This window comes from Nymphalis io, chromosome 11 (assembly GCF_905147045.1).
Source record: "Nymphalis io chromosome 11, ilAglIoxx1.1, whole genome shotgun sequence".
Taxonomy (NCBI): Eukaryota; Metazoa; Arthropoda; class Insecta; order Lepidoptera; family Nymphalidae; genus Nymphalis; species Nymphalis io.
Window position 1 is genome coordinate 3,522,292 of NC_065898.1, and position 23,145 is coordinate 3,545,436.

Below are 23,145 nucleotides of genomic sequence, written 5' to 3' on the forward strand. Positions count from 1 at the left end.
CTGATAGATTTATTATGACTGCGGTGTAGTATTTATCATAAAAAATATATGCACCAGTCCCGCAAAAAGGCAACAAAATGTAGTCACCCTACATCAACGGATGCGCCTGCATTTAGCGCCTACTCCTACAAACGAGCCAGGCGACCACTGCGTTGTTTTAAAAGCTTTCACAGCTCATTTTCACACTACCGACACCACCTCAAGACATTTCCGTTAGGATAATAAAGCATTCAATGTATCATTCGCTAAAGGAAAATAGATTTGTTTTGTGGTCTTGTAATTCTAATGTGGTGTAATTCGCTTATATATAATATATAAATAAGATAAAAAATATATCCAAACATCGGATTCTATCGATAAAAATCAGAAACAGTAAATCCTTTTTTGAAATTCAAAACAGGACAGAACCCCATTATTTACGTGACCCAGACTATTTTCAATTTCAGATTTTACAAGGCCAGTTCGTTCTAAGAAAACGGCAAAAGCCTTTGTTAGTTTGCTAGTATGTTATTCGTTTTGGAAGAATACGACAAGTTGAAATGTTGCGACGTTCGGTTAAATAAAAGAGGGATTGTAGATGGCAGGATTTGGGGAGCAGGTATGCTTTTTTGTTTCACTTTGCTAGGGATGGCGGTGAAAAAAAATGTTCTTTATGTGGACTGGTGCAAAGAGAACGTGAAGTAGACCCGCATAATAAATAAATAAATATTATTAATATTCATTTTTAAAATTGCTTCGCAAATATACATTGTTTTGAAGAAAGTTGAGTAACTAAACACATTTGAAAGTCATCCCATTAATCTAAGTACATTAATTTAAGCTAATTAATAATAATACATACTATTATATTGTGTAATATTAAAATATAGACGAGTTTGTTGAAATTGGTTATTATTTATAGACAACAGAAGCCTAAATAAGAAACTATTTTTATATGGATACGTACGTTTGCTTGTTCTTGTTATATTCTAAAAATACATTTACAGACGCTACGTAATATGATATTTGAAAGCTGCATAAGTCATGCCTACACACAATGTTTATCTTGTATATCAAACCATAACATTATACTAAAATTATATTGTATGAATATAAAGTTTTGTATGTATCACGTGAAATAGGTGATTTTGCTTTTTCAAAATGGCTCCCGTTAAATAACAGCCGTGGCGCAGGGATCGGTCCTAAACAAACAGTGATTTCCATTAATGTCCGACGGACGAACGGACACAGCCGCATATATTTATTGATTTATTGATCGTAAGCAGAAATCCCGACAGTCGTAATTTAAACACGGTACCAAAGCCGCCCGAAATGGCTTGGGATGCGTCGAACAGGATAATGTTTAGACAGGTTTATGAATAAATGTTTAATTATTTTTTTATCTGAAAAAAAAACAAACGTGTAATGCGTGTCCTATTTGATAATAATATGTCAATAAATAACGTGTCAATTTTATTATTTGATACTTTGTTAATATTAAATATTATTTTGCAACTTAAATTATTATGCAATGTAACATTTATAACAGAATAGTTACTGCTTGAATAACTTATAGGTTTTACTTAAATATTTTTTGTAATATTCACAATCTAAACTGATATTTAAGCTTCTGATGATAAAAATAATAATAATAAATATCTACTCTATAGCGTCGTTGTTCTTCCTACACTCGCTTCCCGCTAAGCAGATGCACATGTCTGCGCCGCGGGATCCAACTATCTATGGCTTTTATTGTTATCTCTGTCTTTTTCACACTTAAATACATTTCATTAGGTGGGTAAAGGACAACGTACTTTGTTCTACAAATTATTTTACTACTACAGAGATATATTTACGTCATGTTGTACGATCTAAGATAACCGGGACTAACAAGAATTTAAATTCGTATAATTTGTTACTGACATATAATAATAAATGAATGTATGTTGTTTAATCAAAGTACGTAAATATATTATAATAAAAAAGATAAGATCGTAATCGAACAGATTTTAAATTTAAAAAACTTTTTGAATAAAAACAAAGTAGGTTGTTATGTAATTTAAGTTTTTTATTAAACGGATTATGAATGTACTTAACGTTAATAAGTCGAATTTTTATTCTAATATAAAATATACTAAATTTTAACAAGATAACAAGATGTTTGTGTCATTTAAAAATATAGGTGGATTCTATTGAAAATAAAAAAATGCTTAATTTATAAGATTGTTGATCGAACAACTAGATGATTTTTTATTGATTGATTGTTTTTACGTATAAAAATATAATTTACAATCGATTGATACGATCGTTTCATCTCTTATTTTTTCAGCATAAAGCTTCGTGACTCAATATCTCCTTGTTATCATATATTTTTTTAAACAATACAATTCGAGACAGTTTATTATACCATGTAAGAAATAAGAGGCGATTGTATGTAAATGTAGTTCATAAATTTGATTATAACGAGACCGCAGTTACATAGAACGCGCTCACAGCGTTCGGCTTGCGCTTATATATAATTATAAATTGTTGAGCGATTTAGCAAACAGGATTTTGTGAGTAGCTATTAGCTTAGTATTGAAGAGTATAATACTATAGTACACATATTCATTGCTACCGACGTATTACTTATAAAATAAACAGTAAGCTGTTAATGTCCCACTGGTGGGCTAAGGCCTCCTCTCCCTTTTGAGGAGAAGGTTTGGAGCTTATTCCACCACGCTGCTCCAATGCGGGTTGGTAGAATACACATGTGGCAGAATTTCAATGAAAATAGACACATGCAGGTTTCCTCGCGATGTTTTCCTTCACCGTTAAGCACGAGATGAATTATAAACACAAATTAAGCACATGAAAATTCAGTGGTGCTTGCCCGGGTTTGAACCCGCGATCATCGGTTAAGATTCACGCGTTCTTACCACTAGGCCATCTCGGCTTATGAAATATACTTATAAAATCTTCATTCGTTCATTTCATTCACCACCACGTAAAACATTTCAATAATAACAAATTACCAATTTTTAACTACCATTCTTTAACTTATACTCGTAAGTAAATTAAATTTGATTCGGCAGGTTTATTGTATTGTTCGTGTCTGTCCTATTTATTTTTCTAAATTATTATATATAAATATTTACGGGCCTTGTATATTTTTTTTCTATGTAACTTATAATAAAGTGTTAAATTCAAATAGAATAATGTTCTATATATGTAACGAGATTTATTATATGTCAATAATAGTTGATAGGTGACTTGCAATTAGAAAGTTGTAGTTTCGACCCTGACGCTTTGAGCTATTGTTGTACTTAATCTTAGCACACGCAAGAATAATATAAACGAATCAATACTTTACTATTGAAAAAAAGCCTCAGGAATCAAATTAAAGTTTTACATCAAGTTAATTACTGTTGAAGTCTGTATCATCACCTATACCTAGGATATTGAAGACGAAAAAATCTTAAACGAACGCGCGAATATTCAATGATATATATGCACACAAACAAAAAACGCATCCACCCATGAACTTTAAATAAAAATAATCGATTTCTGGTGGCCTCGTAACGTAAAGATTTATTAAATTTTGTCTTTTATAAATTATTCGGTGAAATAATACTGTTTAAGTGGTAAGTTAATATGAGAGTGTTCCACCTTCTATATAATAATATAATGCTTGACAAAACGTTTGTGAGCTAAGCTTCCTCGTACTATCAACGTATCTAATATATAACATATTTAACAACGTTATAAATATCTATAATCATTTGCTTAAATACTAAACGTATTAAACCAATTAACGCTGTAAATTATTTTAAGCGATAAATAATACAAGAGTTTATATGAGGTTAACTCGCCTAACATGCGAGCCGTCTAAAGAACGCGTTAAATCCGAAGTCCGTGGCGAATTCTGATGTGCGAACTGCGCATACCGTACACTATACACATCAACAGCTACCACTGTGAAATATACTAAAGGAGATCAATTAAATATAATAAAATTTTCACACTTATACGATTATACCGTTGTTATTAATATATTAAAAAAAATAAAGGTTTGTTATAGATGTATGAAGATTAGTTATAACAATTTATGTTCATATCTCGATTGATATGTCTCGCCCTTGGCACTATTTCCATAAATGAGAGGTATTGTAAATGTTCAAATAACTACAATTTCATATATTCTTATGCTTTGTTATGTTCAGTGATTAAAAAAAAAATTGTCACAAAGTTGTTGGGTCGACTTTTTTATTTACATGAAACCTTGATGACTTGTCTAATAAAAAAAAGTATCATTAAAATCTATTTACAAAATACAAATATATCGAATAACATACCTACAAGATAATTCAGTTGAAATAACAGTCACCTTTTACGTCTGCTGGAACGCAACATATCATATAAATTTAGTTAGTAATTGTTTTAAATTTTGCATAAAAAAAAAACTGTTAATTTAAGCAGGGTATATTTTATCTGTATATGTTATAAAAGCGTTGTCGAGGTACGACCGTAACAGCTTCACGACTTGTATTATTAATTCACAAGCAATTTATGTGCCGCGAATTTAACATGGATACAGAGTACAAAATAAGCGCACCATAACTGATTTATAAACCAATTATAACAATACTATTATAATAGTGTGATTTTACTCGTGCTTTACATAATATAGGTTTTAGTAAACATGATTTGAGATACATACTACCTATATATAAACCGTTTCATTTAACATAACGTATTTAGATATAAATGTATAATTAATATATTTCTACGTCTAAATTTTTTAATTAATTTATATAATTATGGAACAAAGTAATTTAAAAAAAAATATTAAGATAAAAAACATGGCTGTCAAAATTACGTTCTTAGTATAGATTATAATAAGCCTTAATTTTATATAGTTGTTTTGAATAATTTTGCAATAAAAGTCGAGCAAGCGACCGGTTGTTAGTTTATGATATTTTATAAACGGCTCTTACAGCAAGTTTTGCTTATTTATAGAATCAATGTTTGCGTCTAATTGTTACGCGTAATGATGTTAATGACGCGATTATTTTTATTGTTTTATTTTAGGTATGAAGTATCTCGCACAGTTCAATGAACTTTAAATAATCTTTAAGGAAGCATTTTTAAATTCGTTGATGCGAATTACAAAATAAGCTGATGTATTTTTCTTTTGAGGTTTTTTCATCACATTGTTGACTTCGTAATATGATCTTAATTACTTATTTATTAGTATAAGAATAAAGCGAGGATAAATAATAGTATAACAACCCATAAATGTCGTCGGGTAGAATATATTAACATTTATTTACGTAACCCTCGTTTTTACCTTGAATATTAAAAAAAAACTGTCATATAGGTATCTATCTCATAATTAGCAGATGCTAATTGCTTCACAAATCATCTTGTTTCGTATCGAATAAAATATGACCCTAATAATACACCTAAACACAGCTCGTAAGTCGGCGACTTTGAACTGTATTTTGCATTCCGCGGCGGCACCATCAAAGCTGTAATCACGGCCCGCCATTGATCTACAACAAAACTTTCTGACGGACAGCGCTAAAACGTTGCTTGTCTATAATAATTTAATAGAATTAACACTAAAAACTCAGCTACAATACTCAATGCTATAGATAAATTGATAAATTTAATAGTCGCCATTATATGCAAAATAAAAAACTTTGAAAAATATGTATTTTTTTTAAATAGGAACAATCGTGTTTTTAGGTTGAAAATCAGAGTTTTTTTTTATTTATTTATTTAATCATATTAATAAGACGCTCGGAGATATTATCGTTCATGATAGCAGAACTCAAATGTAATTTGCAAGTATTTTTCTATATTATTTTAGTTGATCCATGGATTTCTATAATGGGAATTAAAAAATCGGAAATACTGGCCGAGATAAATTTAGTTATTTTAATTGAGGCAAAAACTTGTTTATTAAAGAGTTGAAAGAACTGCTTCCATACTGTCTTTATCGTGTCTTATAACAACTAAAATAATTATTATAAAGATATCAAAATACACAGTAGAAGTGAAATTCACTTGTTTTTATTGTGAAGTCGCTGTCGTTTTTAGACATCACGAACATATTGAAATTTGCATATTATCTATAAATCGAGCATTCGTTTTTAATGATATTATTCTATATGTGAAATTGACATCACGAGGTGAACTGAAATCACGATCTTCCATTAAGTGATTGCGACAATTTTTTCTGGTGAACTAAGGCTGCGACCTGCGGCCCGCGAGGCTTTTGTGATTGGCCCACTTGGTGTTACTTTCAAAGGTTTTTATTATCCGTAACAGCCTGTGAATGTCCCACTGCTGGGCTAAAGGCCTCCTCTCCTCTTTTTGAGGAGAAGGTTTGGAGCTTATTCCACCACGCTGCTCCAATGCGGGTTGGTAGAATTCACATGTGGCAGAACTTCAGTGAAATTAGACACATGCAGGTTTCCTCACGATGTTTTCCTTCACCGTAAAGCACGAGATGAATTATAATCACAAATTAAGCACATGAAAATTCAGTGGTGCTTGCCCGGGTTTGAACCCACGATCATCGGTTAAGATTCACGCGTTCTTACCACAGGGCCATCTCGGCTTTTTTTTTTACATTTTTTATTATGACCTAAATAATTTTAATTAAACAACTGCTTGTGGCCGCTGACACCGGAAAGTGTTTGAAATGTTATGAAATGATATATTTTTTTAAATATACTCGATAAATCGTTCATAGTTGTTTAACAATCCAGAAACCTAAGAAATCATTACCAAAATATTTTTTGTATGCGGCTCGCGACACAATGACACTTGTTTGTGGCCCCTATAAAAAAAAGGTTGAGTATCGCTGATCTAAGGTCATAGAAATTATAAAAATATTGACTATATACCTTATGAAATATATAAACATTCATATAGAAAGAATCTATTGCTACAAAATACACATCAATAAAAAATATTAAAATAACTTTTAAATAACAACTGTTTAGTGATTTAAAAATTAAAAAAAACTATGATGATTGATTGATTACACAACGTACGAAAAGAAAAAAAAAAGATATAAACTCAACTATTAATCAAGTTACATTTCCCTGTATTTGATAGGATATAAGTCGTGTCTATTGAGCGTAGTTTTAGCGTCCATAATTTTTTCTGGTATCGTTTCCTAACATGTAACGAGGCGTGGTGTGATGAGATGTGACGTGATTGACGGCGAGGCGTGCTGTGACGTCATGATGCATAGGTGTGCTTCAAAACAGAGCCTTGTTTATTGTATCACTAATATTGTCAAGTTATAATATAATCCAATTAGACATATGATCTTATAACTTGTGGTTTTTAATTATTAAACAATTTAAGAAACGAAATATGTATAAGGTATATGTATGTGTTTTTTCGGTTTAAGGTGGTATATAATCTTACATATCTACCTACGTAAGGACTTGTAAATGATTTGGCAAAATTTTCATTTCATTTCGATTAATTTGTAGTGTAAAAAGAATTACTAAAATAATCTTGTAGTATCTTCTATTCACCTGTGATCTGTGATGTGTCCTCCACGTCTCAACTACAGAGTCTATATATGTACATAATATACAAACGAATAATGTTGTGGATACAAAAGGTCGTATAAATATATCAAGAGTAGAACGAAAAGACAAATCGTTTTAACCAATATTATTTAAAACAGACAGTGGTAATTTAATCACCAGATAATTTTACTGATAAAAAGAATACAAATAAGGCTTGTGGGCAATTAGTATCTGAATTAACTAAATAAATGTTCATGTCATCACCAAATTTAAAAGGACCACCTATAAAACGAATTGCGTATATATATATGTATATATGTATACTGACTAAAGGGATTGAATAGCAGATTTGTACAGAACAAGTCATAACAGTAACAGCCTGTTAATGTCCCACTGCTGGGCTGAGGCCTCCTCTCCCTTTTGAGGAGAAGGTTTGGAGCTTATTCCACCACGCTGCTCCAATGCGGGTTGGTAGAATACACATGTGGCATAATTTCAATGAAATTAGACACATGCAGGTTTCCTCACGATGTTTTCCTTCACCGTCAAGCACGAGATGAATTATAAACACAAATTAAGCACATGAAAATTCAGTGGTGCTTGCCCGGGTTTGAACCCACGATCATCGGTTAAGATTCACGCGTTCTAACCACTAGGCCATCTAGGCTTTTTATATGAACAAGTCATAAGTAAGTATTAATCCATGTATTCTTTATGGCTTACTAAATTCTCTATGGTTTACTGAATACATCTCTCGGAGTTTCGTTTAACGCTTGAGCTTTTAAACACAACTTATTAACGTTTTGCAACGTGTCAATTGATGTCGTATTCATTGTTAACACACATCTAATTCCAGGTTTTTAAACACAGGTCAAAATCAGGTTAATTATTTTAACTTTAATCTGAACGCTCGTTGGTCGCCTATTGCGTCATCGACTGTCACCGACCAATGACAATTCAGAATAAAGCCTTATTAGTTCATTTGACTTTGATCTACCATACTAAATAAAAACTGTTCTAAATTCAAAATATAAAGACATGTTCTATCTTCTGATCCATATCGCATAGTATAAACCAAGGGCACGTGAAATAGTGGCATGATACGACATTTTTCCGTTGAATCCTAATTTCGATAATTGGGATTTACGTTACTAGGGGAAGCAATAATCAAGCAATCTTCGTGTGATTTTGGATTGCTCGTGTCATTACATACACGTATTATAAAGGTACATACGGTTTATATGAACGGCAATTTTATTTTAATAATCTCTTCATTGAGACTTAAATTTTGTTTTATCATAAATATTTTATTGTAATCGTAAATAGTAAAATTAAAATGTAAATTTATAATTCCTTCTTTTATAGTAACGCATATTGGGGGCACGTTAGTTTTCTGTTTTCAAATTAAAAGTGACGTCTCGCTGTGCCTGCGCCGCGCGCCGGTGTTCTTGCAGATGGGCGTAGAAACTTTAATCACCTGATAAATAATCCCGATAAAGGTATACCAGTCATGGGCCCTCGTAAAACAAACTCAGCGGGATTCAACTTTAATTTAAACTATGGGAGCAATATATGGAATGACATATGGTCCAAAGGTTTTTACGATAAACCTTTCGTGCACATAAATAATTCGATTGTATTTACTATTCTTTTTTTTTATTTCAATGAAATAACTACAAATTATAAATTTATAATTTACAAACTAAAATTACATTAAAAACATTACATATTCATTATATGTATAATATATTTATTTATACTGATATCTTTTGGATTAAATTAAATCTAAATTTTTATGTTAATTATTTTTAATTGAAAGTATTTTTGTCTAGAAATACATGAATTGCGATGAAAGCGCGTTGATGTCTTTTGCACGTTTTTGTCTTAAAATAAAATAGTCCTTTTTTATTATTATTATATTACTTTTGATTTTAAGAATAAGATATTTGAAGAACCTTTAATGATATTATAGTAATGAAAATGTAATTGTATAATGTGATAAAAATTATGTAAATTGAACAATGACGATCCAAGTTAAATGTGGTAAAACGCAATTTATGAGTGACGGGCCGAATACGGATTTCATCAACTACCTACAATAATTCGATTAAAAAAGTAACCGAACCTAATATTTAAGTAATTTTTACATACATTGTGTCATAGTTTAGCACCGGCCATGAAGCAATAACAAAATCGAAACCACTTAAAAATAAAACGTCCTATTTATTGTAACAGTTAAAACAATCTTTATATAAAAAAATGAAATAAAATAAAATATAACAATTTATTTATAATTCGTAAGAAAGCACCTTATATTTTAATGCCTATATATGTATATAAGTAAGATGATTAATTGATAATTATCAACACTCGCATTTTATTTGTTTTTTTTTTTTTAGAATAATAGGTTATTTATTTTATTTTTCAGGATCAATGATAAATTAATAACCGATACAACTTACAGTTTTGATACAATACATTATTCTATACACGTAATTTACACGTAAGTCCGTATCGAAGCAACTTTTTGTTGAAGTTATAATAAGTAAAATGAAATGCATTTCAGCCGAACGTGCAGCCAATTAAGACATTTCATAAAACAAATATAGGTACAGGCCATTCCTAGATAAATTCCATTAAACTATTGTTAAACCAATCTTAAATTACAAAACAGAAAAAAAAAAGTGTCTGGTTTCCATAGCACAAGCTTTGTACAAGCTTAATTTGGGATCAGATGGCCGTGTGTGAAAAATGTCCCAGGATATTATAAAAAAAAAAAACTTATTGTTAATATCCTTTTGTATTTAAAACACTTCGACATTTGTATTAATATTAAAGAAACGCTGTAATTATTTTACAATTAAAATTCAATTTTATTGCAAGTGGACTTTTTAGCGACATCCAATTAATGTAATGTTCAGTATTATTGTAATTATCGTTTTACAGTTTTTAATAATGTTTTGGTTTTATTGTACGCAATTCTTATCTTAATTCGTTTTAATTATAAGTGTGCGGTAAGTGTAGCTTCCTTAAAATATTTCTACAACTGCCCTTTTATGTCCTATGCACATTAAATAGGCTTTTATTTTATAAATCATAGCGCCATATCAAAACTACAATTAGGTACTGGAATAAAGCTTTCTCTTCGTTTAAGGAGAATTATTCCAAGCATATTTTAGTTATGCTGATCAACTTTGGGTTGTCGGCTAAAACAAATATCTTTATTTTAATCACGTGTAATAATATTTAGCTACTTAATAAATTTAATAATAACGATTTTGTTTTAAATAACATTTATATATTTTTACAAAATAGTCGAAAGTACATTCACATATTTTGGTCTATATGTAACAGTAAAACACCCCCAAGAAATATACCTTCAACTCGTTTCTCGGCATTAAAGATTCCGCGGCAGAAAATCTAATTTGAATAAATTTCGGAGACCAAAGAGAGAACTGAATGCTTATTTATTCACTTTAATTTAAACTCAATGTCTTTGTATAAAGGCTTACATTATAATAGCAACCCAATATTTGAGTCATTCTTGTTAGTCGCGTGTTAGCAGTTGTCAAATAACAACCTAATGTTTGTTTGCGGAAAATTACACTCTCTACAAATCCGTTACGTTCTATAATTCAAAGAGTAATCGTGGCGCTTAGGATGTTTTCTTTTCAATGAATCCATCTTGTTAGTGAGCTTATTGTTGACCGCGTGGTGTTCTCTCTCTATCATACAGATAGCACTTTGTGTATCCATCTCTTTTCAGTTGTTAGAGCAAGGTCGGCTCGTTATAAGCTCTTAACGAGAAATGAAGGAAAAGCACGAGCCTTTTAAAGCTTCTCAAAGCATAATCGTAAATAGTGATGGACCGAAATATGAGTATTACCGAATACGATTTCTTGTACTCGCTTTAAGTGAATTTGATCTTTTTGTAACTATTTGTGTATCTATATAAATACATTAAATACGAATAACTATCAAATAATAGATTGTAAAAAGTCGAAAACTACAACATAAAATATGATTTAAAAAAAAAAATTAAAAGCACGTCGTAATGAACTCTTACTATGCCTGTAAAAGTTTGGAGTGCCCTTTATATAAAAACGTTAAAACAGCTGATATCGAGAACTAACCTCTATTGTTCACTTTGACTGTTTACACGGTATTTAGTTTTAAATAAAACATTGCAATATGCTTTAAATAGTCGAAAATCGGCAAACAATTTTATGTCTAGATTCCGCCCGTGATTTTTCGCCTTCTTGTGAGGGGGAGGCAATTAGTCTAGGTCCTTTCCTGTACCGCTGAAAACGTGTACGCATAATTTCATAATGATCAGTTGAGTAGTTAAGACGTGAAAGCGAAAAAACAAACATACAAACTAAAAAATCCAATTTCAAATTTATAATATTAGTTAGGATTTACAAGAATATTCTCCCTCTTTGTCTTACGGTATTCGATCCTTGTCTAATCTTAAGACAGCTTTCTTATAATCTTAAATTTTTACTATTAACTATTAAAGTAAGTCGTTATACAATTGTTTATTACAATATATTATATTTATAAATGTAGAATATATTTATGTGCATGGGCCGAACCCATGAAAAACATACCCAACTTTAGTCCCCACGCTCAATCTTATTAATTAATTAATTATTTCGAGAAAGTTTTGGAAGGAAAAAAAAAAGATAAATATTGAAAAATATATTATATATTAAAGTTTGAGAATCACTCAGTAGGCTGTGCAGGTATGTATCGCGCGTGTCCCGTTCACACCTACCACAAACATATATCGTTATCTCTTTCACAATAATGCCTCTATCCCTCTCGCGTATAGACACCATTCCGTCACGGTACTCCGGATAATTAAAAGAAATGTGCACCGCAATCCGGAGATAATAAAAAATATTTAAAAAAACGTTTAGTTGAATTATATTTACATAATTATAAACAAAAAAAAAACGTCGTGAATCTGAATAAAAATTTTAATTTTTACCATATTAAGTATTAAGATTAAAATTGATTTATTCAATTATTTTATCCATTTTAAAATGTATTTCTTCTCACTTAAAATTAAATGTTTACTTATTATTATTAATAACATTAAATTTGGTATTTTTTTTTTATATATAAAAATATAAAAAGGCGTACGAGCAAATAGTAATATAATAGTTTTAATTAGTAATAAATAGTAATATAATAATAGTAAAAAGCAGGTGGCCCCACCTGATGGTAAGTGGTAACCACCGCCCATAGACATTAGCATTAAAAGAAATGTTAACCATAGCTTACGTTGCCAATGCTTTCAAACCGGAACAGTACCAACTACTGCTGTTTTGCGGTAGAATATTTGATGAATGGGTGGTACCTACCCAGACGAGCTTGGACATAGCCCTATCACCAGTAAAAAAGTATTTTATGAAGAAGAAATATAGTATTAAAATATTAACTATATACAAATTAAGTTTTCCTCGTCAACATTACTATTATTATATATTCGATGAGCAACACTCGCTTGTCCCAAATTACGGGACCGAATCCATGGGAAATGTACTTGTTTATAATGGAGGCAATGCTCCTGTGGAACAAAAATAAGACGAGAGAAAAAAGTGGTTTTTCTCTAGAAAACGACTCGCCATCGAGTCGTTACCAATCGATTCTAGATACCATATTAGTATCGACTTTTATTTGTTACGCATAATTCGATTTACACGTATTTTGATAAGGTTTCGTTTCGCATTACTAATTAAGTTCGAGATTAAATTATTGGAACGGAAAGAGTTTTGGCATTGTTGTAGAAAAAAAGGACTTCTTGATAAGGTACCGGTGTCTGAGATCGCCTGAATCAGTATAAACCGAAATGCCTATTTATAAATTTGAATTTTTTATTTGAAATAACAATACACACGCACATCGCTAATGTATCATGTAGTATAAATACAAACAAATAGCAATGTCAACAAAAAATACATACTTTATATACATAAATAAATGAAATAAATCAATTTCAAATCTTCTAAAACAAGAACCGAATCGACAAACTACATCACAAAAATATTTGAGTGTGTAATAAACTTAAGCAATATAAGACCGGTGCGGTGCGTCAATCCGTCAAACAGTAATCACCTATTATAAAACGGTGAAGAGTCGAGCTCCGAAATAACTAGACGAGCGCCTACACTCTTGAACAATCCTGACATCGATTGGAAATCACGATCCACGAAACGACGCGACAGCGAAGGGTTAAGAAGGCCACAGATTATTTATTTATAAAAAAAAGTTTCTTTCGTATTGAGTAGTTGTTAAGAAGAATATATGAATAAAAATACTTAAGTATTCATAACTTTATTTAATTATCGTTTTTATGATATTTTTGGTTCACTAACTATTTTTATTTTCTTTCAAATTTCATTAAAAGTGACTTACTCTAAGCCATTATAAATCCAAATATTAAATTTCTATAAAAAAATACGAAATATTTAACTAGCCGTAAAAAATCGTTAGCCATTGCATCGTACTTACGATACTTACTAACGTCTATAAGCATTCCCCGTGCTCTACTCAAAGGTTTTCGAACCTCAAGTATTCTCTGCCAACCAATCGTAATAAATGAGTCGAGTTCTTAGTTCTCCTTAGTTCCAATCGATTGTTCGAGACCAACAAAAACCAAAATCTTGTTATGGTAATTGCTTGACATGTTTTCGTCTTTGTTTATCTTTGCTATCTCGACACTTGTGACTTGTTTATCTTCTCAATACTATTAAAATCTTATGTTTCATTGTACTACAAATAACAGACTCTATAAATTTTACATAACCTAAAAGTACACGAGGATTTTTTTAATTTTGTTAATGTATAACTGATACATTAACAAAATTCAAATCGTTTTAAAATTAACAAAACTAAGTACAAACTAAAGTAACTAAATACAATTTTTAGTTTAAACTTTAATTATTAAAAATTATAACAATGACATTACACAAAATTTCATTAAAGTGAATTAATGAAAATAAAGTATTTAAATATCTACTTATGATTCATGGCAACATTGTCGCCAATCAGCGGCAGTGGTGAACATGAAAAGAAATGTAAATATGTGTATTTTGTATGCAACAGACTGAAGGCTCGTTAACTTAGTGGAAGAACTATTATATAAATATATATTTCTTTAAACAGCTTACGATTCAATTAGGCAGTTCACGATTAATTATCAATATATGAAATAGTCTAGATGCGTCATCAACACACTTATTTATTAAAACTTTTTACACAGATACGTCGTTACCTTTTTTTTTAGCAAGTCTGAAAGTCTCGATAAAACTGCTCTAAAACCATGTGTACAGTCTGTACATTGTACCTCTAAGTTAAAAACTATCATAAAGTAACATTCAATTTAGTGAGTGTAATGATTAAATTAGTATTTTTCGTATTCATATTTTTTTTTTTTTTATAGAATAGGAAGGCGGACGAGCATATGGGCCACCTGATGGTAAGTGGTCACCAACGCTCTTAGACATTGGCATTGTAAGCAAATGTCAACCATCGCTTACATATCCAATGCGCCACCAACCTTGGGAACTAAGATTTTATGTCCCTTGTGCCTGTAATTACACTGGCTCACTCACCCTTCAAACCGGAACACAACAATATCAAGTATTGCTGTTTTGCGGTAGAATATCTGATGAGTGGGTGGTACCTACCCAGACGAGCTTGCAAGCCCTACCACCAGTATATTATTCTACTGTGTCATATTGTGTCGTATTATTACTACTTATACGCAAAATACTCTAATACAATCTCATTCCTTCATTGTTAAATACACTTACGACTTTATTTACGACGTTCAAATTGTCATGTGATTTGTGAAATGTGATAGATAATAAGAGACATTCTTCTAGTTTCCTTATTAAAATAAGTATATATAAAACCTTTTTACCTATATTAAAATAAGTATATATAAAACCTTTGCTCATAGGCACATATTGGTTTATAACTAGTATCACATAATTACCGGTTTAAAACCTGTAATACCACGGGAAAAGCTAACCCGACAAACGATCAAGTCACGCGTAATTCTTAGAAATCTAAAATGCCATTCAAATAACAAATTAGATATATTAATTGTCGTTGAAACTCTATTCGAAGTTTGTATACATTTATATTTGTCTGATTTAAGCAATTTGTTCGGCCTTTACACTATAATAAATATATAAAGTAGACTAAATTTTGTTGAATGTTTTTTACGGCTTTATTAGTTTTTCATGTCTCAATTAAGTATCTATTGATAAACTTTTAAAACTATAAATATATCTTTACAATAACCGCGTGCTTTGATTTAAATCACAAAATCACAAAAACATTTATTTTGAATGAATTTTTTTTTTCTTTTTTACCATGTGCACTTAAGAACAGTAGCCTTTATTTATCTTTTTTTTTCGCCTTCATTCGAAATCTAAATATCTATTATGATTTGTGTGTATATGTATATTCTAATTTTAAATGTTTATATGAATTTTATTACATATATTGTTTACAATTAATTTGAACCAATTAATATCTTCTTCGGAAGCCGAGATGGCCTAGTGGTTGGAACGCGTGAATCTTAACCGATGATCATGGGTTCAAACCCGGGCAAGCACCATTGAATTTTTATGTGCTTAATTTGTGTTTATAATTCATCTCGTGCTTGACGGTGAAGGAAAACATCGTGAGGAAACCTGCATGTGTCTAATTTCATTGAAATCCTGCCACATGTGTGTGTATAATAGTGAGAGTGAGATATCCTTTTACAAATTGAACTTTGTGGACCTAAAATCGTTACTTATCAAAGGTTGATGTTTTGAAATTCGGTCCCATTAACATTAAAGTAAGAAGTAAAATTTTATGTTAGCCTGTATCTGTATCTAGTCGTCAACAAAATTTCTATGTCTAAAGTCCTCCACACCGATTTCGGCCACGGCGGCCAATCTCAAGAGAGATTAGGCAACTACTATAAAGGGCTTTTTAATAGCCCGACCTGGGATTTGAACCCAGGACCTCCGGATCTGCGGCCTTAAATCTAGCCACTAGACCAATGAGGATCACTATCAGGAATTTGAAAGGAATATATTTAAAAAAAAATGTAAAGAGATGCAGGCAAAGGCTCATAAAGAAGAATCGTTAAGGCGCTCGTAATAATAAAAGCTAACACCAACTGCACTATTTAGGTGAACAGGCTTATTTATTGCTTTGAACGAGATGCCATTCTACTATTTCCATAATATTATTTATCTGTGCTGGATACGAAAGTTTTATGAGCTTCAGATATTTAAATATAATATTAATATTGCCTTTTTTACGTATTTCTTCTAAAGTTTTCTTAGTGTTTCTTTTCGCATTTTATACCTCGGCTAACTGGGCCATCTCGGCTCTCGTTAGGTTAATTTAAGATATAAAAATATTCGATTGATAATAATAAATTATATAAACAGTGAACATGGCACCTTCCAAAGAAATTTTTTGTAACTCATTATCAGTGGTGTTTAACCGAATTCGATCACGCGATTTCCATGTCATATCCACTGGGGCATCTCCGTTCTATTATAACATATAATATGAATTGATCATGCTAGTTTACAAATTTGGAAATGGAATTATGAAAAAACCAATGAAATTACAAAAATAAACCAATAAATAATATGAATACCTGAATAATATATCTATAACTCATAACCTGAGTTTAAAGTTAAGAATCGAAGTCAGGAAGAAACGCTTAAAACGTTAACAAGCCATTTTAAAATAGCCGCTTCTAAAACTGTATTTATGTTGATGATGGCTTGTAATTGGTTTTTATTTTTCGCATTTTATATCTCATCGTAACTCCTAGTTCCTCGACGTTGTTATGACTTAAAAAGTTTATTACGAACTCGAAATAAATTCGGCTGCGGCGTTCGCTGATGATGCATGAGTAGGGACCCAGTTTATTTCGGGAGCTCGTAAAATCGATTATCCGTTCAATTCGTATACGTCCCCGACGCGCGTCTGCGCATCGAAACAGGATGCACTATTTCTGTTACACGCAGCTTTGACAGGGACCCGTGTATGATATTAATGTAAACTGGATGTTAGACTACATTTTATACATGAGCATTAGTTGCGCTACACGTGGTATCAGAACAAATAATAAAAAGTTCTTGTGCAGTCAAGGAATGTGTATAAAAAAATGCATACATCAATACTTATGAATATTGATATCTGTCGAAGGCATTTAACTTCAATGTATAAATACACACCTTTACAGTATCCCGAAATGGCAAACGCATTCACAGCAGGTGGCTAAATATGGATGCAGTTAAGTTGAACGGACTATATTAACCAATCATATTAGACCTGTCTTAGTCTTCCAAACATTTTTTATATAAAACACTTTTTATTTGCGCATGCAGGTCTGTAACATCGGTTGTATTTACTTGGAAAAATATATATTCGATTAACTTTTTTAAGATGATTGATGGACAAAGGAAGGAATATAAATGAGTTTCTATTTAAAACTCGCTATTTATAAATGTATCGAAATATTCTGTAAATAACAAAATATGTCTAAATTATTAATGTAATTTATGATAACATTTTTGACAAAATATCAAATTTATTAAGCGATAGTTCTTATTTTTTCAATTACACTGCATAAAAAAAGTAGAAAGATCGTTTACGGTAAGTATAATTTATTCGCGGCAAAAGACAAAGTATCCAACTCCAATATTTCTCCTTCCTTTAGTTTTTCGCTGCGTTTCTGTAAATGTATTTAATTGCCATTCTACAATATTCCTTGAACTAATAAATATTGATCGATTGCAGTACTGCGAATTGTATCGTATAGCTTAGAAGAGAACTAGTTCTAACTATAACACCATTAGCTGGTTAAAGGAAGTACAGCTTTATAAAGGCGTTTCGTTCATAAAATATAATAATATACGTAAGTATATGTATACGAGGTTAAGATAAATTAGTTTCTTTTTTTAAATAGAATCAAGCAACTTTCTTAACGTTGTATAAAAAGAGTTGTGTAATGATAATCTAAAAACTACTTAAATGTGATATATAATAAACGCATCGTCTTAAATAACATAGTTTATTATTTAGTTGGATATTATTTGTGATTAAACGTGGTGCTATGAATAGTCCATAAATTATGTGAACTGTAAAATGGAACTAAGTTCAAGAAGTGAAACGAAGCCGAGGCCGAACAACGTATGTCATGTAGACGTTTACGATGCCCGACAGATTCGAAATAAGAATATGAATGTTAGCAGCGTGTGTGGCCTCGTAAACTGCCAGTATGAAAAAGCGTAAATTTTTATTTTACCACGTTTAAATTTCGAAAACAGATGTACTATGGTATTTGAAATTGCCAATATTATATTTTATTATTTTTAGTATTAAAATATATAGATATAGTCAAGCCTCTATTAGGCTTTCTATTTGAAAATAGAAATGCCTGTTTAAACAAAACGTTGATTAAAATGTTTTTTTTGTTTTAATTGTAATAGTCCCAATAAAATATATTTAAAAAAAATCATATGGTTTTGGAATTTCGAATTTAATAGCGTGAAAGGAATCGTTTCCCTTGAGATAATATTATCACTTAATGGCCACTCGAAGCGCGACATGACGCCACATAAAAACGAAAAAATAAAATCTTAAAAGCGGCAGACCATTCACGCCTCGATCGTAATAGCATTTGCATTTTCATATCATTTCACAATAAGATTCTATATTCAAATATGAATAAACGAAAAAAAAACTGATCAATTTTATTATAATATTTTAAATGATCAAAGCAGACTTGCAATGAAATTCATATTAATTAAAGTAAACATATAAACATAGGTAATTGTTGCTGCGTTAATATGTTATTAACGCAGCAACAATATAAGTATATTTTTAACACACTTAAGATAGATTTTGGAGATAATTTAATTGTCCAACGCAGTAAGTGCTTATGTAAAGGATCTCCTAAAAATAAAGGACACCGCAATACTAAAAATAATTTAAGAATGTAAAGGTCAATTAATCAATTTATTTATCAAATGTATTGTGCGTATTTCCATATTTAAATCAAGTCGCAATCAATTCGATTCTTGTGCATAATTAAAAATACAACTACAAGCATTTCCAATAACGCATACCTCATTACAACAATGCAAGTCGTACAAATATTAGTAAAATGTTAGCCGACATGTGTTGGTCGGAGGCCGGATCAAACATGCGAGCGACCGAGCAAACACCACTGTTTAGACTATCGCCGCTTTCGGTTCAGTACAAATAGAGACCGTTGTTTGCTCAAGTGCCAGTGACACGCCACTGCGGAGAACTTTGGCCAACATAAGAGTACCTTAAATAATCCTTCAGACGTTCTCTTAAATGCATACGTACTAGGACTATTACTTACATAACTCGGCTCATCTTACGTTGGCATCAGTTAAAAACAAGGCGACATTTCACTTGTTCTTTGGGAAGGATTTACCTGTCACGAGTTTTAACGAGCTTTAGTAAGGGTTCTTATGTATGTACTACATCATTTTAGTAGTTCCAAATTAAATAAGTGGTATAAAAATGTTACCTACTTTTGTAGTCTAAAATAATAATTAAAATATCTAAATTTAATTATGGATGAAGACAAAACAGATCAGTATACCTATTTCTCCTGGTTGTCAAATGAATTTTTTTGGAAGCAATGGACAACCTTTAGTGTTGTCTAAAAAATGTATATATTTGGAAATAAGAGTGGACATAAAATATTTGAAACATGAGGCTATTTTTCATTCAGTATTTTATTTCTGAGTTATGATAACATTTATTTTAAACTTATGACTGTTTTTAAAAACAAAATGTAATTAAAAAAAAAAAAAAATTACAGTTTTATTGATATGTCTTCAATTATCCGTATCTATGTATTTTTATCTTATTCATATAACATTTTTATATAAAAAGAAAATACTAAACAAACTCGAATGACCCGAAGCGAGGATCGAACCCGTGATATGAAGTGAATTGCAACAGCCTGTTATAGTGGCAACTGTGCCAACCAGTCGTCAAACTGCATTGCATATTGCGCAAAATTACATTATAATTATGTAAATGTTAAAGTATAATTAGTTACCAATTTCAGACTAAAAAATATATATAAAAAAGTCGTCGGCTAAACGTATTAACTAAAGTATATTTGACCTAATAATTGCATTATTCAGGAGAATTATCTTTGATCAATGTAATTCCTACCCCAGAGTATCTCAGCAATGTATGAGCGTTGTTAAAGAATTTTAACAATAGTTATATTTAACTTTCCTCATATGGTATGATAGTTCTCTCAAGCCGTTAACACGCCACCTGCCATCAACAGCTGAGTTTTTTATTCACCCATTCGAATCAACAATTTAAATTAATCATAATGTCTCAAATTCCTTACCTTAAAATTATTTAAATACATTATTGATAACATATTTAAAACACTTCTGAGTATCGTCTATTTTAATTAAAATCCAAAGTATTTAAAATTTAAAAATTCATAGTTTACATTTTTGGAACGGGGAAATTTACATAAAACTGGCATAATATGGCACTTTGGTGAATAACAATACGAACTGGCATCTGTTTCTGTTTATTTAATATTATATCGTCGATTTAACGATAGATCGTTAATTAAAATAATAAAACCACAACATTAAAATTTTAAATAAAACTTGAATAATTTTAAACGTTCGTATTTTAAACGATTACATTTAATAAACTTAAAAAGTGACGGTACTGTGGCTACTTTGAATTACCAAAACCAAAACTACTAATATATTTTTTATTTAAGGCCCCCACTGCTATCTAATACTTTAAATATTATTTTATCAATTATATATAATTTGATATTATTAAATCAATTTATATATAATTGACGGGCCGGTTGGCGCGGTTGGTAGATATTAGCCTTTCACGCCGTAGGTTGTGGGTTCGATTCCCACCCAGGACAGACATTAGTGTGCATGAACATTCTGTTTTTCCTGAGTCTGTGTGTAATTATCTATATAAATATGTATTTACAAAAGAAAACTAGTATATGTAGTATATCAGTTGTCTGGTTTCCATAGTACAAACTCTGCTTAGTTTGGGATCAGATGGCCGCGTGTGAATTATGTCCCAGAATATTATATTTTATACATAAAATTCGAATAGGCATTATGATCAATAAAATGGCAGATTTTATTCATTTATTTATGATACTCTAGTGGTAATTACATCAATATATACACAGTAATTTTGTCACAATTAATTAATTTATTTCCTTTTAAGGCAAATACAACATGCATTAATTGTTTGAGAGCAATACATATAATATTACGCCATCAGGTAACATAAAGGTTTTCTAAAAATTAAACTTTGAAGGAAATAGATTGATTTTAAAGGATTCTTGTCACAAAGCAAATTCCACTCCGGCGAAGCCACGGTTTTTTTGGTACATAATAAGCTAAGAACTTTTTTAGCTTGACATTGAAATAAACTAAGAATTATAGTCTATATCTAGATATATGACTATACTTTTTGTCCAAACCTTTTTAGTCACCTTCTCTAATAAGAAAAAGAGATATTTACAATCACTATACTCTAATTAAATCTATTATATATTATTTTTAGGTGGGTGGTAGTAACAGGAGCGTGGCGGGCAAGTGTATTGCGTCCTCCTAGCACTCCTGGTGCCAGGAACGATCGTCACTCTTCCCTCCTGCAGTTAGCAGCCTGGGGTGTCCCTGCTGCGTTGGCAGCGGCAGTGCTTGTTACAAGAGATGTTGACGCCGATGAATTGACAGGTTAGATATATATTTCTCAATATTAGTTTTAACAGCAAAAACAATTCTTTATTTTTATAACTCATAATTGATCGAGCTCTGACCCCTTGCTAGAAAAGCCCATATCATAGCGGCCATTATTATTTTTTATTTATTTTTTAATTAACAGTGTCTAACTAACCCTCCATTACTATCTATTTACGGTGTCGGTGCACGCATTGTGAGTTATTATATTTTAACTTTATTTTGTATGTATTGCTTTTACTAATTAGTTGTGTGTCAAATAAATAAATAAATATAGTCTTCCCAAACGTTGAATTGTTATTAACTAATCTAAAAAAGTAACAGTTTATTAATGTCTCACTGGTAGCCAAAGGCCTTATCTTAGGATCTTTAGGAGAATTTTAAAACCTGCTGGAATGCGGGTTTTAGAGACACATTATTATGTCGCAGAATTTCAGTGAAATTGGACACTCGTTCTAGCCACTGGGTCACCTCAAGCTTCTATTAATTAATATGAATTTAATTTTTTTTGCATATGTATTTAATTTTATATTACTTCGAAATAATTCAATCTTTATATAAAGAAAAGAAATGCAACTTCATTTTTAAACCAAGCCCCTCATTAAATTCCTAATTATTACACTAGATACATGTTTTATATAAACCCTAAAAGCAACCAACATTATGTTCTTAGTATTAATTACGTGAAAATAACAGGTATATTTACATATTAGACAAATATAAAACTACTTAAAAGAGAATGAATGGCTTTGCCCCCTATTAATTTAGCATACCGAATCAATACAATTCTAATA

The 23,145-nt window shown here is 30.7% G+C and overlaps 1 protein-coding gene across 1 annotated transcript in view; it reads left to right on the top strand.

The window, feature by feature from the left end:
- Positions 1–23,145, top strand: part of LOC126771844 (frizzled-4) — a 34,295-nt gene that overhangs the window by 8,317 nt on the left and 2,833 nt on the right. The window contains exon 2 of the mRNA XM_050491978.1: positions 22,176–22,348. Coding sequence (XP_050347935.1) covers positions 22,176–22,348 — 173 coding nt within the window. The remainder of the gene's footprint in view (positions 1–22,175; positions 22,349–23,145) is intronic.